Below are 16782 nucleotides of genomic sequence, written 5' to 3'. Positions count from 1 at the left end.
TGGCACAGCCACTCCTGAGTGAGACACCCATTCCAGCAGGAAATGCTTTACTTGGTTTTGGGCTCATTCTTTACACCTCCTTTAACTTTAGGTTAAAAAGGAAAGTAGATTTGCCAAAATATTTCTTCTAAAAACATACTTGCCTAGGCTTATGTCTTGAAGGATTGAGTCTGAGTTTGATGAAAGATGGCAATAAAGTGTTACTGGTTGCATCTTTTGTTTTTCTGCATCTTACTGCTCAGAATAATTTGGGCTCTGCTCTGTGAGGTATTAAAGGAGTTCATAGAGATCATTCTTCCTTCTCTGATGTCCAGCTATTCAAATTGCAATAGTGAAGCCAACAGAGATTTAGCAAGTCATTCTAAATGGTGCTTTAGGGCAGGGAATAAATAATGTCCTAATCAACTGAAATTCAGTAGGGAATTGTGATATGATGTAAAATTTAAAATTACCTTCGTTAGTCCAGAAAACCCGTGTGATCTCAACAGCAAAAATACTACTGAGTCTTTATAGCATTCAAAGGCTGCTGGTGCTTTTGGCCTCACTGAAAAGGCTGCAGCCTTGGAAAGAACCAGGTTCCCTGAGCCTGTGTTGGACTGGAGAGGAGGGGAGGATGATTTGCTGAGTCATGGCCACCACCTTTTGCTGCAGAAAGGATTTTTTACAGTAGAATATTTCAGGATTTTTGCTAGTAGAATATATCTCCATGACAAATTGCATGTTCTGTCTGAAGTAAGACAAGCTGGGGATTCTCACTCCAGTTCCTTCTGTGTGTTGTACTGGCTATTAAGGACAAGCAGAATGGGGTGATCTTGCCTATTCTCTTTCCACCATGTAAAAAAATTGATACAAGTGAATCCAAGTGAAGTGAATTGGGTCTCTGACATATATGTATTATGGGTTGTGCCAGATAAGAGAAATAGCTTGCTTTTAGATAGAAGACTATTAATCTCTTGAATTTGGGAAGGCTGCTTTAGACTGATGGCTGAGAGTGATTAGTGTTATGAGCAGATGATTAAATACTGAAAAAAAATTTTAAAGGAAGGCAAAGGAAGGCCCAGATGTTCTAAGATGCACATAGTTTTAGCTTTTCTCTCTCCTTTTTTATTTTTCTTCCTAAGCTATTATTGTTTCAGGGTTTCAGTCATTAGAGCACATAACCAGGACTGTAGATGTGAGTGGAGACATCATCTCTACCAGATTTGGTTATTGAAGACTGTCAGGTCATCAAATCCTCCTCTTGTTAACTTACAAAACTTTTTAAAACTAGTAATGTTAATTTTAACCTATTTTTTGTCTTGTTACTCCTGTTGATTCTGATTCCAGACCCCCTCTGATGTGACTGATGAGAAATACAATTTCCAATATGAAGTTTTACTCTGGTTAGACTTATAGTTGAGTGGCTTTTCCTGCTGTTTTTCCTGAAAAGCCAATCCTCCTAATCCTGTGGTTATCTTGTTGCCTTTTTGTGCATTTATAGGATGAGCTCATCTGTTTTGAGTGTCGTTGACCAGAGCCACACTGCTCACGTCAGGTTAAACCTCACATCCTGCTGGTGACTTTGAAACACCAGCAGCTCTTCAGCTGCCACCTTGGGTTCCATGAGCCTGTTCCTGACTGCCCCACATGGCAGGGGGACCACAAGGTGTTATTTAATTGGTTTAGGGCTGTCATTTTCTCTGCTTGCTGCTCTTTAAGTGATGAGCTCCCAGTGACTCTGTGACTTGGTTCAAATGCATGAATTAATCAGTTTTTTTTCAGTTGTATTGCTTTCTGTTTCTGTTGTGGAAGGGCTTGGCTATAAAGTAACCTTGTGTGCTTTGTGTAAAGTATTCTGAAATAATTTGTCATGGTCTTTTGGCTGTCTTATTTTTAGCAAGTCTAAAAAATAGTATTTACCCTCTGTCTGCTCCCCCATGTATTATTGCATGGCTTGTGTTTTAACTGTTCAGTGACTCAGCTTTTTAGAGGTGTGTTGATCAACTTGTAGGGTACCCTGAAATAATAATGGTGAACACTTTTTGGGTCTTATTTCCCTCTCCTTATACTTTTGGTTCAAGATAAACACTTCCCCTCAAACCACAACACTAAGTATGCTCCAAAAGCTTTGGAGGAGGGAAGGAGAAATTCTAATAGAGAGAAGAGCAGCTTTTTATGGCCTCCCACCCAGTGGAAATCCCTGGGATCTCAGTTCAGGGAACTTGTTCAAACTGTAACCTGCCTGTGTGGTGCACCCAATGGGAGAGTTTATCTGGTGAAAAATAACCCAAAAATAACTGTGTGGCTGCACAAATGTTATCCTGGCCTGAGGGAGAGGACAGCAGGGGAAGGACAGTGCACAGCAGTGAGGTTACAGCAGCTTCTCTGGTGTTGCTGCTGATTTAACATGCAGGGATACACTTCTGCTCTTCCCAAGCTGAATATACAAACTCAGGCTTGTTGGGACTCCTGCTGCTTATCAGAATGGCAGATGATGTCTTAACCTTTGAGTTTGGCCCTTCATTTGTAATTAAATAAAAAGAAACTCTTGATTTTATTGTATCATAAACCAAGATTTATGTAGGAGCTCCCACTTGGTCATGGCAACTTGTTCTTTCAGTCACTTCAAACCAAGCAAGTTTAGTGGTAGGGAGGACACCACTTTGTTACATTTTGTTTTTTGAGCACTGATAGGGGTTTCAGAGCTATCCAGGACGTGGCTGATGCAGTTATTGCTCCACCAGGCTGTTTTTTCAGTTGTTTTTAATTGTGTGTGCATACACCCACACTGTCTCTGTATTTGAATAGCTTGAGGAAACTGGACTGTGTACTTTTCATGCTTCAAGTCAAACACAAGTCTCTGCTCTTGGCAGGAATTTGGCTTGGTTCCTCCCAATACCCAGGAGAGATGAGCCAACATTTGTAGATCACTCAACAATACCTTTGTGAAAGATGGGTCAAGATTTGGATTTTTGAGGGATTTTCAAAGCCTTGCATGTTTCCCATTGAGACCCCAAACCACTGCTGTATTTTGGAAGACCTTGGTCATATGCCTGGCTCTCTGACAGATGTGTCTTATCAATTTTATCTTCCTACTCTTAGAGATTAGACATGAAATATGGGAGTGTCTCGTGACAAGCCCTCAGTAATGTGGTCAGGATATCCCATCATGCCACAAATATCTTTTAATGTTTTTCCCCTTTTACCATAAAGCCACATTTCCTTGTCTTGTTCCCACATGCTGTTGTTGCACTGTTAAAATGTGTTAAAAATACAGGACAGAAGGTACAAGTCTTGTTTCAGTAAAAGAATTCAAGTAAGAGATTTGTTGTGACTATTTTGGGACCCCCAAGTGTTTATTTTTTTATTTTCTATGTTTTAGTTTTTTCCATGTGATTTCTGGTTTATGTAGGTGTTTGGTGTGATAATGCTCAGAGTATTTGGTACAGTAAAATCTGTCAGCTTAGCCACATGGTGCAGGACTTTCTCATGAGGTAAGAAATGGATGTGGAGGGAGAAGGGGGCAACATTTCTGGTGTGAGATCTCACACTTGTTAGTGACAAATATGTTTGTCCTGTGAGACAATGGGTGACGTGGAGCTGGATTGTGTCTCAAAAGGTGCAGTCTTGGCAATTTGGACAGACGGGAGATTTCGTAATTGTGACTTAAGTTCAGGTGTGCTGTGGGCAGCTGTTGATCCTGATAAACATTTTAATTTGATGTTTGCTGAGAACTCTGAAAACTTGCAGAGTTCTCACTGAAGGAGAATAAAGCACAATAGCAAAGGTTATTGACGCAGTTGAATTATTATTTTAGTGCATGTGTTTGCCCAGTAGACCATAATGGATTTGGAGTAGTTGTTCTGGTACACTGAGTAAATTCTGGGTCGGTTTTGGTGTGCCTAGTCATTGTGAAAGCACTTATTTCTCAATGCCACACAGCTGCTCTTGGAGTGTCAGGAATTGGCCTGTTGTTTGGACAAAGTGGCAGAATGGTGCTGTAGGACACGTTCTTGTGATTGTGTCCTTAACTGACTAGGCAGCACTATGTCAGGAAAAAACACTTTATTTGAATACTCATAGAAATATTTTTTCTATACTATCTAGAGTTAATAACATAAAAGCTTCTCTATTTTTTTTTTTCCCTGGGGAAAAAAGAAAGGCTCATCTGTACTGGATAAAAGTGATTTAAGTTTTAGCTTGCTGCAAATTCTCTTGTCAGGTCCAAGCCCCTTGAAATGGTTTTGTAGTAGAGATGTTGAAACACGATGGGTGGTGGAAATATTTATTATTAATTGACTCAGTATGTCTTTTTTTTCCCCTTTAGAAATCCCAGTCAGTCAGGGCTGTTGTTCAGTCACTACCTGGCCTGCTTTATTTCTGATGCAGCTGAGAGGAGCTGGTCTGTATAGCAGAGTATGTACATGGGAGTTTGGAAAATAACGTTAACTGTGCCTGGATGTCTCCTAAATTTTTGAGATGTCTGGGCTCATTTAACCTCCTCTTTTCTGCAATGTGGAGCAGAACTTGTCTGACAAAACAAAAATGAAACAGAAGTGGTGTGCATGCATCCTTTTCCCAAAAGATATAAACAGTCTAGAAGGAGGATTGTGTTCTCAGGAGCTTGGCAGATGATGCTGAGAATTGACATAACACAGATATAGGCAGAGCACCAGAGTCTCCTTTTGCTTTGCTGCTTAAAGGAGGGAGTTCAGATCAGCTCTCTGGAGTCCTGGTTTGAAAAAAATGAAATGTTAGCAAAGCAATCTCTGAGATTTTGTGTCACACTGTGACTGGGCTGAAGAGAAGGGAGCTGCAGATGGCTGCAGATAGCTTATCAGCAGTGTTTAAAACCCAAAATTCTCATCTGAACTGAGCACTTCTCATCTGAATCTGATAGAGTTGTGGTTCCTGCCTGGAAGCTGTGTCCTATTGCCATGATGAGCTGCAGTCTCTGCATGTCACAGGGGTAACTGTGAGACCTGTTTATTTACTAGTTGAAGACAAGGCCCATTGTGTGGGTTTTTTGGCCAAATAAGGTTTTGAGATCATTCTGCAGTTGTCTCCTCACAAGGTAAGGACATCAAAATCCCCTCTGATAGAACTTTACAGAATCTGGACAAGATTATTCCTTCTCCCAACTCCCTCTTGGATTTGGCAGTCAGGGAAGAGATGGCCCAAAAAACACAGGCAGCAGCTACTGCAAGTACCTGAATAAGGATTTATGGATTCCTGAAGCTAAGGTGTAAAAAGGAAAAGCCTGATTTTTATCCCTAACTCCCTACTGATCTTTTAAGCTCCTTTATTCTGAGGCTCTCAGAGGTGCTTAGTGTCACTGAAGTCGAACTTTTCTTTCCTCTGCTTTTGCTCCCTATCCTGTAACATGGCAAAAAATGGTTTTGTCTGGGTTCTTTTGGATCTCAGAGGTCCTGGCTGCTGCAGGCTCCAGGAAGAACCTGTGTCTGTGGGTCCATCAGCTCAGAAAATGAAGCTGCAGTGGCCAGCTGCAAGTCATTGATGAGCTCTTGGCTGCTCAGCAGAACCCACTGTGACTTGTTAAATGTACTGAGGGTTGTGAAATAAACAGGTTTGACAGCTGCTCTCCCCAGATTGGGCTGTTCTTGTCTCAGTTCAAGAATCTCTGCTTGACAATATCAAATTGTCTAATCCAGGCTAAGCAAGAAGCCCAGGAATGTTTCTAGAAGCATCTTTGATTTAAAAAACTAGATGTCATCCTGTAAGCTTTCTCATGTGTGTGTTTTCTGTTTTTTAATATTCCCTCCCCATAAATCAAGTCATTCCACTTCTATACGTAAATTTCCCTCTGACATTGAAATTGAGGAACAAATGAAGACATTTTTGCTGATTCGCTCCACTCCTGTTGTTTGTGGTTCAAGTCTTGGCTATGTATTGAAGACTGCATTATTATTTTTTTAATCTAAACTATTTCTTTCATAGTAGAGAGGATTGTTGTTTTGTTACTTGAAATTACAGAAACATCTTGGTGATAAAAGCTGAAGAAAGAGAGGCTTAGAAATTCTGATACTCTTTAGTGAGTCTATATACTAATAATAGGCTTTGTAAAGAAGGGTAGTAACTCATTCTGTAATACTCCTAGTCAACAGCAAAAGCCATAAAGTTTTTTTTTTTTCACTGCAATGATTAATGGCTGCATATCTAAAGTTCTGCAAATTTTTGTAATGCTTAGCAGAATCTAAAATTTTGAGAGAATATCTTGTGTTCCTGCTTGTGGAAATAGCTGTTCTTTATTCTGTTTTGTTTGCTGCCTCGCCAGCCAAGCTAAAAAAGTGAGCAGCACCATCAAGCTGTGCTAATGCTTGATGGTGCTGCTAAATGTGAGCCATTTCCATCCTCCATGTCCCAGATTCCTTGTCTGCCATCATCCCTGCGTGCAGTGAGTGTGTGCATGTGTCAGGAATGCAGCATTGGGCACCAGTCCTGTACCCTCTGAAGACACTCTGTCCAAAACAAACACTCAGTTCCCTGTCAGTGTAATTTAGTTGATAAATATCTTAACAGCTTTCTGGGGAGGAACCTCTGCTTGTTTTCTGCAATGTACCAAAAGCATTTTTAGTGATCCTGAAGTCCTTGGACATGAGGGCCTGTAGTGCTGTTTGTGCATTGCCAAATCATGGAGATGCTTTGTTTGCTCCCCCCAAAAATGTGGTGTGATAGACTGCTCAGAGACTGGGCCTTTTGTTTAATATTTCATGGGGATTAAAGAGAAGAACAACAGATAAAACCACTGCCCATGAAATGAAAATGAGCATTCTAATGTTTATTGGTGTCCAAGATCAGGACACTTCATTGTTCCTGCTTGGCATTACTGATAGTTGTGCCTGTTGTATGTCCATGGGTAAATCCTTGGCATTTTCTGTTCATGTCTTCATCCTGATCACATGTTCTTAAGGTACAAACTCCAATCCAAAAGGAAATGGTTTGGTGAGTGTGTGAAGTAGAACACAGATTGCAGAAGAAGCAGCAACATCACATCATTTGTTTAGCTCTCACGTGAAGCTGTTGTCTTCAGACAAACTCAGTATTGAGCAAATGTATGGATGAGATTTTTTTAAAATAGAAATGTTTGTCATCATTAGTTTATATATGTAGCATATCTGCCTACATAATACACATACAAAATTGCCTATTTAAGGCTCCTAATTAAAGAAATTAGGAGGCCATCCTAATGGCCTCTGGTTTTGGCCATGATTTGAAGGTGAGTTAAGGAAGTGCTTTGATGCTTTGCTCATTTGGAGAAAGCCACATAGAGTGTGTTGGCCAGTGAAAGATGTACAGAATGGTGTCCTGCTTCCACAGTCAGCTGTTGTTATAGTAAGACCAGGAGGGAAGAGTTGGACTTGGAAAGAAAAGGAAAAATCTCCTGAAATGATGTGGTTTGAGGAGCTCTGTATGTCCCTCTGTGCTATTGAATAAGTTTCTGTGACTTTGAAGTCACAGAAATTGCTACATATTTTAATAACTAGCAAACTAAATAATCCAAGTGGAAAAAAAAGATGTGTTTTTGAATTTTACAGTTCAAGATAATTTTTTCTCAAGTCACATTTTGAAATCTTTATTTGAAGCTGTGAAAGAATTCATTAAATCCACCTTTATAACAATGTGCCTCCGTGGTGATGACACATGCTCTGACATTAGTGGTCTGCAGTGAAACCAGAAGGAATTCCTTGCAGCAGGGTTGGGCAAATGGCTTTTTTTCATTCCTCAAGAATCAGATGGAAATGTGTGACCCAAGATTGCCATTGGTGGCAGAGTGGCTGCCGTTTGTGGGAACAAGGATGACAGATTTGTTTGGAAGGAAGCTTGGGATCTGTGTGTATTAAATCTGTCTGGAGATGGGAGAGGAGGCAGGACATGGACTGAGTCCAGCTCTGCCCTTGACTTGTCCCATACAGCCCCCTTTGAATTCAGAGGGAATTATCTCCAAATAAATATCAGGGTGGATGTGCACGAGTGAGAGAGAATGCAATCACCTGATGTGGGATCCCCATAGTGAGGTGTTGACTCATCTTTTCATGTATGGAAAGCTATTCTGCAGCCTTAGGAACAGTGCTTTCAGCTGGGGAAGGCATGGAAGCACTTGTGTGAAGTGCTTTTCCAAGGAGGGATTTTTTTTCCATAGTCAAGTCCTGTGCAAACTTGAAGTGTCTTTGATTTAGGGCAGGGGGGAGTGAAGCAGTTTCAGGTGCTGCTGGCTGTGAATGATACCCTGCACATGGAGCCCCTGTTCTGTTGGTCCTTAGGCAATACTGTGATAAAAAACAATACAAACACCTGCACTTGGATCCACCTGCTGAGCTCTGTCTCTTTGCTCCCTGTTCCATAACTTAGGGAGAAGGAGGCAGGGATGTTTCTGTGCTTTGGCTGCTGTGTTGAGAGGCACAAGCAGCCAGAGCTGCCAGAACAGAGACAGTGAAGCTGTCCTTGTGTTGGGCTCCTGCGTGCACAGACAGGTTGGGGGAGGCAGGAGAAATCCCTTTCCCTGCCTTGCCTGCTCTCTTGCATTTACTCTTGCTCCTCCTGTTGTGGGGACATAAATTGCTTTCATTATATTAACATGATATTAATTTCTCATTATTTTATTGAGTTCATGTCCCAGCAGCTTCTAAATTTCAGGCTTAGTGTGCTAATGAAGTTTAATTGTTCCCTACCCAGATAATTTGTATTTATAAATACACTTTGTTTTCTAACTAAAGGAATTCTGGGGCAGGAAAATGCCCAACTTAATTCAAGGTTTGCTCTTTAACATTTGCAGCTGCTGTGCAAAATGCAGGCTGAAGCTGTAGTTATCTGTGTTAGCAACAACAAAAAATTTGCTTTTTTTAAAAAAATTGTGAGATTCAATTGTGTTTGTTTTGCACTTTCTAATCTTGAAAACAGAAGCTGGGCAGAACTGGTTGGCTCTCCTCACCTCTGCCTCTGTAAGGACTGGAACCAGTTTAGTTTGGGATAGGTCAGCAGTACGAAAGTTTTGTTTAAGATCTTTCTCAACCATGTCAGTGTTGTTTCTCTTAACTTGTTTAGCTTTTGTGCTGGGTTTGTGAAGGTAAAACATGGCTTAGCCCTTAATGTACAACTGTTTTGGCTTCAATCTAGCAAAGCTATAAATAGGCTCCCCTTTGCCTCCCCAGCAGTAGGAAATGACTGCAGCAGGTGTTGTCCTCTGCTAGAAATTTGCACATTATTACTAGCCAAGTACTTTTTTCTTAAAATCAGCTTTCTTGTTACGTGTTCTTCCTTTATTAAATGCCAACTGACTGGTCAGCAAGTATCGTGTTAAAATCTGAAGTCTTCATTAGGTCAAAAGAAATAAAACCAGAAAGGTATTTTTGTTTTATTTCTGTGCAGCCTCTGTGTAAAGTTTATTTTACATGCAATTTAAAAAGTATTACCAGAAGGCACAGGAGAGCTGCATAAAGCTGACTGAAATGCTTTTTATTCTTTTGGCTTTGCTGGGCTGGATTTTAACTCAGGTTTGTAGCAGTTCCTCTGTGATAGGACTGGCAGATGCTTGGAAGTCTGCAGGCAAGATTTGTGTCCATGCTTGGATTGAGTTCTCCTTGCACTACAGCATCCAGAAAATAAACAGGGTTTTTGTGCAATGGTCATGCTTGGAGTAAATCAGGATCTTGCAGTCTGGTCGATGTGAAATGGGTTTGCTGTGTCAGTAACAGCTTCCCCTTGATCCAGACCCCATCATTTGATGGGGTTTTTGTTGACACTGTGGAGTATCTGAGGGAATTCAGGGATCAGAGCAGGGGAAAGAGTGAGGCTTGGGGAGCAGGAATCATTTGGTGCTTGGTCCCAGCAAAGAGCTGGGGGTGTTTGGGCAGGGGGAATCAGAATCCATGTTTGTGCTGCTGAGCCTGTTCTGCTCAGGAGGGTGGGGAGCCCTGGCCCCCTGCCCCTGTGGGTGCTGCAGAAGGAGTGAAACCAGGGCAGATGTGCTGTGCCAACAGCAAAAAGGGGGCACACTCGTGTGTTTCAGTTCTGTTTAACACTCTGTGCCTTTGCACCCCTGCCTTTGTCCCACAGGTGTGAGAGCTGTGTGGAGCTGCTGTTTGTGAGAGGGGCTGGGAACTGCCACGAGTGTGACACCCCCCTGAGGAAGAGCAACTTCAGGGTGCAGCTCTTCGAGGACCCTGCTGTCGACAAGGAGGTGGAAATCCGGAAGAAAGTGCTGAAAATGTGAGTGCCACCATTTAAAATAACAAAAAGTGGATGTATTTCATGCATCAAAATTTTAAAAATTTGACTTGCTCAGTAGTACAGAGGAGATTTTTATTTTTTTAAGTGGCAAACCATAAAAGTTGACTCCATTTATCATGGAGGGATTTCAGAGAATCTGATTTTGTGCAACAATTGAAAGCTGAAATCTCAATTTAGCCTTGAGGGATTCCTGCTTAGCATTAGAAAATGTTGAGTGTTTCTATGTGGCCTTCTTTGGCAAAGACTTGGCTCCAAAATGGAGATGATTAGATATTGAGGGGGTGAACATGGCAGCAGAGCAAGAAACAGGACCTTGATTGTTTTGTTCCCTGGGGACCTGTTCTGAGAGTTGAAGGCCAGTTCCCTTCAAAATCAAAATGGGCAAAAGAGAGTTCACATTGTTTTTTGCTTCACACAGCAATTGTTAGTGGAAGTGGTCCCTTGCAAGCCTGGTGTTACCATTCTGTCATGCAGATTTGAAAGCTCTTGAAATTGAGATAAATGAGGTCTAAGATTGCATCTCACTCCTTGTGGCCAGTAAGCAGCATTTTATAAAGAAAATATGGGAGCCAGTTGATGTTTTAATAGAAGAAAATCTGATAAACCCAGAGAGAGCTGTGTGTGCCGAAGTGAACTTACAGGTAAATTGTAAGCTTGTCAGCCTTTATCTAAAACTTGGGACAATAGTAAATGAATCATATGTTGATGAAACTGTGCCACTGAATACCAAGCATGGGAAGCAGTATTAATTCTGATGCTGGATTTTAAAGTCTCTTGAAGTTAACAGAAGTCAATCTGTAATAACTCAATTAAACATGGAAGAAAGTTTAGTTAGAAGAGAAAATGTTGGAGAATTCTTGGCCCACTGGGGTTTGGCAGATTAGTTTTTAGGAGGCAGAAAAAATGCCCCCAAATTGGAATATGGCCTCAATTCTTTGGATTTTTATATTCCTCGGTGTCACACTCCACAGATCAGACAGAATCTCAGCTTTATATTTTCTTGGGAAGAAAGTCTGCCTGTCTTGACTTTCAGAAGCTGCCCATGTTCTAAGCCAGTTGTCCCTTCATCTTTTTACTTTCTCCAGCTCTGAAGAGGTGAATGTGAGTGCTGGAATGGCCTATTGATATGAAATGAGATAATTGCAGAATTTTCAGTTTGCTGCTGACATATGCTGTCTGTTGTTGGCACAAAGCCAAAATCCCTTTTCTGATTGTTCTAGAAAAGCTTTTTATTTTTTCTTTTTTGTTCTCTGTGGGTGTTGCTGTTGTCTCTGCCTTTGTTAAGAGGCTGGCTGGGAGTTACTCTGTCTTGGCCTCTGTGCTCATGTTTACCTGTAACCCTGGAAAAGGAATTGGCAAACAATGGGCAAAGATAGCAGAGATTTCTTCCAGGCTCCTCCTTTCCTTTGGAGCAGGCACTTGTGTCTCCCAGTAAAGATTCTGGTCAGTTTGGGAGTCACAAAGCACACAGCAGATAAAAGTAGATCAATGCTTAATCAGCTTGCTGCGAAAGCTTTGTTGAATGGAAATTGTATCTTTCTGTTTATAAATACTTTTATCTTCTCTTAAAGATACAATAAAAGAGAGGAAGACTTTCCCACTCTAGAGGAATATAATGATTTCTTGGAAGAAATAGAAGAAATTGGTAAGTCTTAATGCTTGAATTTTTGATGTGCTGTGCTTGTGAGACCATAGGCTTTTATCTTCTGACTCAGCTGCCTATGAGAATGTCTAAGTTCAGTTTCTGTAATATGATTTATCACAGTATCAGATTTTTATCTAATTACTTTTTTTCTGGATTTAATCATGTTTGTTGAACTGTAGGATATTGTTAAGTAAAACATTTTATCTGTCAGAGAAAAAACACAATCCAATGAGGAAACAAAGCTGGAAAAGAAAGGCTTGCAGGGGACTGTCCATGCTGCAGTGGCAAAGATTAAACAAAGAGAGGAGAAATTGAAATTTTCATTATATCCCTCCATTAGCTTTATCTACCATGACAGAAGCCATATGGTGTCTTTCATCATTTTTGCTTCTGCAAGTACAGTAGTTGAAGCTGCTTTGAAGCTGCTGACCTTACATACCACTGTGGTAGCATTTTATGTTGCTGTGCAGAAGGAGAAGGTTTAGGAACAGACGTGGATTTCTTTCTCTTTGGATTAGCTGCAGCAGAACTTTGCCCTTTGGGGAAGGGACAATGTTATCAACAGAGTTTATTTTCTTCTTAGTTAGGGTGACTTTTGATTTATGGTGGAGTGATGGGTTTTGCTTAGAAAAACAAGGATGTGTTCAAAGGAGTGACTCCTAAATGGTTTGTTCTTGGTTTTTATGAGCTTCTGAGGCTTTTCTTTTTTTTGACCTGGAGGAAGAAGAGGTGACTTAGAGCATGCAGGAGGGGCAGTGAATGTGATTTGGAGGAAACCATGGAGATGACAATTTTCCTTCATTTTTCTCAAAGGAGCCCTTGCTGCTTTTTGCACTGTGGTGTTTTGTAGAAATGTATCCAAACACTTACTGCTGTGAGCAATGGATCATGTTTTTGTTGGCACAAAAGGATGCTGAGGCTGGGAAGCCAAGTGGTGTGGCTGGGAAACACCAGTCACACTCACATGGTCCAGATATCTGGAGGAGATGATGTGGGTGTAGCTTTGTTTGTATATTTTTTGGAATGGTATGGGGGAAGGAGGGAATGAATAGAAAGAATGGCCAGAGGATCCTGGAAGAATCTGTGTGCTCATGGGAAGCAAAACTGCTTTTTTTCATGTAGCATTAAGTATAATTTCCCACTTAACTGCTGTTGCAGGACTTTTTAACATCTCTAACAAGGGAGTTGAAGTTTTGTCTGAAATTGTGTGAACTTCATGAATTTGTGCAGGATGTGAAGGTTTTACAGTTCTTGGGATTAGGTGGTTACATTGCAAATGGTTCCAAATCTTGTACTGGGAACTTGGTTTTAGAAACAGCAGAAACCTGGCTGGTCTTGGTAACATTATGAAAAAGAATGATTTGGCCAATAATTGTTTTGGCCCTGCAAATGCATAGTGAAGAAGCTTGATAGAGTTTTTAGGAATTGGAGTTAGTTACCTGAGAGGAACACCTAAAATACTAAAAGGAATTGGAAGTCCAGCTGCATCCTAGTTCATTGATGTGGCAGCCAGGGTGATAAGAGGAAGGAAAGGGTGCAGTCAGAAGCCTCTTTAATTTTCACTATCCCTATTTATGTTCATTTATGATATCCCAACTCCAGACAGACCCCAGAGGACAGGTTGGGTTCAACAGCAGCACTTCAGCCAAGAGTTCAAGCCCTGTTTGCTCTCCCTGGTGACAAAGCCCATTGCACATTTGTCCCCAAGCCCATCCCTGCTGTGGTCCTGGACACAATTCCCCACCTGGCACTTGTCTGATGTGACATTTTCCAGTGCATGTTGTGAATGCTGTGCCTGACTGAACAGTGTGTTTAAAACTCATTGTCTCTGTATGATAATTTCACACTTTGCTGCTGAGAGGAGTTATTTCATTTTTGTGTGTCTCTGAATTCTCTGATTGCTTGCTCATGTGGAAAACTGGGCTGTAAGATGGAAAAGAGAGGATGTGCAGGGCAGCTTTGCCTTGTGGAGCCAACATTCAGCAGACTTGCAGTAGCTGCTGGTGCTTGGGAAGGTTTCCCCTCTCCCCATGCCCCAAAGTGCAGCTTCACCTTTTTTTCCCTCTTTGCTGAAAGGTTTTGTTTCTGGAGTTGTTTTAGAGGGTTTTTAATGAAGTAGTTGCTTAGCACAGCCAAAATGTAAACATCCTGTGGAGGTGTATTTCATGTGACCCTCATTCTGATAGGTTTTCCAAATATTCCAGGTAGGTCAGCTCCAAAACTAGCAATGGAATGAGACACAGCAATTGCTGACCTCACTGCAAACACGTTTTCCCCCTTCATATCAGCTGTTTTATACCTACAGACTTTTTCTATTGAAATAGAGGAGTTGGATGGTGCAGCAACAGTGTGTGTGTGTGGGAAGGTCAAACAAACATTATGGTAGTCACCTTTTAAGATTTCTATTATAAAAACCAGGTTTTTGAAGTGGTTTAGAGTGTAGCCACTGAATAATGCTTTGGGCTAAAATGTGTTAAACAAGGCTTTAAATAAAAACCACATTTTAAAGCAAGTTCTCCCCAGAAGAAAAATCGGTTGGACAATTTGAGAGCATTGTAAGCACAGTTTGTTGTCATTAGCACTAGGAATAAAAATAAAGTGAAAGGGTTAAAACCTGCTTTTGGGAAAGGTGTGGGCAACATGTATCTGAGTGAGTCAGGACTGTGCCCATATGGTAACAGGGACCTGGTTAAACCTTTCAGTGTTGCTACAAGTTGCACTCTCTGGACACAATCTGAATTTCGCTTGCTCTTTCTACAAAGTTTTCTTCTTCCCCCGAGCATTTCTCCTTCCCCAGAGTATCTCTGCCATTTTTCCAAGCCCTGTGTGAGAGCTCTGGGAGCAGGACCCGCCTCCCAGCGTGTGCCTGGCACCTTCCCTGGTACCTGAGTGAGGCCCCCCGGCGTTACCGCAGCACCTTGTTCTGGGTAATTGCTGCTTTTTAAAAAGCATTCAGCTCCCAGGAGGCTGCTCTTAGTTGTGTATTCCTGTATCTCCCTGATCCTCCAGGACTTTATGCAATGCTCTCAGAACACTTATCTGACTAGTGATCCTTGCATAGGAAGGGTTTTGCTATCTCTGATCACTTGTGGCTTGTGCTGTTTATTGTTTTGTGGTTTGGTTTTTCCCCCTCTGTGTGTGTGTGTTCTCGAGGATGGTGTTGCTGGTCCTGACACGGGCAATAACACAACTGGAAATTGGGCAGCTTTATCAAAGATCTCTTTGAGTTCACATCATCACACTGCTCCTGCCAAAGTGGTCTTTCTTAGAGTGATGGGGCTGAGTGATTTCAGTCATTCACTTCTGGCAAAGGTGTTGACTCAGTAAAAGACCACTGAGGATAAACAGAAATAATCATTGATACCTAACTAGACTCTTTTCTGGCTTAACTGTGGGTTTTCTTTTGTTTCTGATAATTATTTTGTTATAATGCCAGAAATGTTGGTTGGAAGGAACATGTTAAATTCTTTTCCATCTTTTCTCTCCCTCACTGCACTCCTACTCCTTTTGAAAGTGCAGGGATCAGGCTCAAAAGCACCAAAGGAAGTTGCCACAGAAGCCTGGGACGTCCCAGGCAGACTGAGGATGAGGTTGTGTCTCCCTCTGTATCACTCTGCCACATTCCCAGTCTGGGGTTTTAGGAAGATGATAATTTAGGAGTTGTTTGTAGTAGATGAGAGGAATATTGTTTATAATGAACTAATGCTAGTAGTTAGTCTAAAACAGGGAGATTTTGAGGAACTTAGTCCTGCAGTGCAGTGATATTCATTCAATTATTGTGCCATTTAATTAAAATTTTTTGTCTTATTTTCTTTTTTATAGCTAGGAAAATATTTTTCCATTTGTTATAGAATTGTATAATGAATGCTGTTCTTTTGAAAAACAGAGAAAGTCCCTGTAGAGGCTGAATTTCAGAACTTGGGAGTTTCACCTAAATAGAATGAAATGCTTCACAAAAAACACAATAGTCTTCCTGTTATACTTAACAGATGTCTCAAGGCAAGTCATTTTATAAACCAACCAATGTGAGATGGATAAGTAGATAAATAATTGTTGCATACAAAACAGCTTCTGTTTCTTTTCCCTGAAGGGCTTCAGGCCTCTTATATCGGCTTATGCTATATTTCAACATGGACAAAAATAAGTCTGTCTTCTCTTTGAAACCTTTTCAAACCAGCCATCTGCTTTGCCACTCATATTCAGATCTACACCAATATTTTTTCAGGGTAGGTGTAGCATATGAGTTGGGATTTTTAACTCTTTCTAGTCTTTCTACTTCTATTTTTTTTTCTTTAATTAAAGTTAAGAAATGCATTTAAAATAAATTTCTAGCAAAACTCAAAGCAGGCTGCATAGTCCTAGCTATGTTAAAGTTTGTATGTTGAGTGATAGCAATTGTGTTCTTTGGTTTTATAGTTGTTGGCCTTTAAATGCCAAGTAACTTGTGGAGGGGACAAGGGACAAGAGAGGGAAATAATATCTTAATTATTTTTTGTGCCCTAGTGCCCCTTGCAAAGCAGACTTGTCAGCTGTATTGTGAGGATACAATGGCAAGAATTTGTATTCTATAAATATTGATGAAAAGACGTTTGAAGCTCATGAAAAATTTATTAGAAAATATGTTGAAAGATGTTTTGGCTGCTGGCTGGCCACTGGTAACCATGCAGTGTCAAAGAGCAGCTTGTTTTGCTGGTAGGTATTTATTGCAGAGGGAAGATGCTGTTTTCATGTACTGAAGGGCAGCTGTTGATGCTGAAATTGATGTGGGCAAATCCAGGTTGCGCTGTTACAGTTTTCATTGTTTTATTTTTTTTTATACTTTTTTGCACTCTTTTACTCTGTTTCTACTCTTACAACAAAATGTCTTCAATGTTTCCACTCTTGAAATGTGGACAGATCAGTGTTGAGGA

General features: G+C 40.9%; 1 protein-coding gene across 1 annotated transcript in view; it reads left to right on the top strand.

The window, feature by feature from the left end:
* The window catches only part of MNAT1 (MNAT1 component of CDK activating kinase), a 119060-nt gene that overhangs the window by 24061 nt on the left and 78217 nt on the right, over nt 1-16782 (top strand). The window contains exons 2-3 of the mRNA XM_058026380.1: nt 10054-10206; nt 11799-11872. Coding sequence (XP_057882363.1) covers nt 10054-10206; nt 11799-11872 — 227 coding nt within the window. The remainder of the gene's footprint in view (nt 1-10053; nt 10207-11798; nt 11873-16782) is intronic.

The sequence above is a fragment of the Melospiza georgiana genome, chromosome 6, assembly GCF_028018845.1.
Source record: "Melospiza georgiana isolate bMelGeo1 chromosome 6, bMelGeo1.pri, whole genome shotgun sequence".
Taxonomy (NCBI): domain Eukaryota; kingdom Metazoa; phylum Chordata; class Aves; order Passeriformes; family Passerellidae; genus Melospiza; species Melospiza georgiana.
Note: the sequence above shows the minus strand (reverse complement) of the source record. Positions and strands in the feature narration are given on the sequence as shown.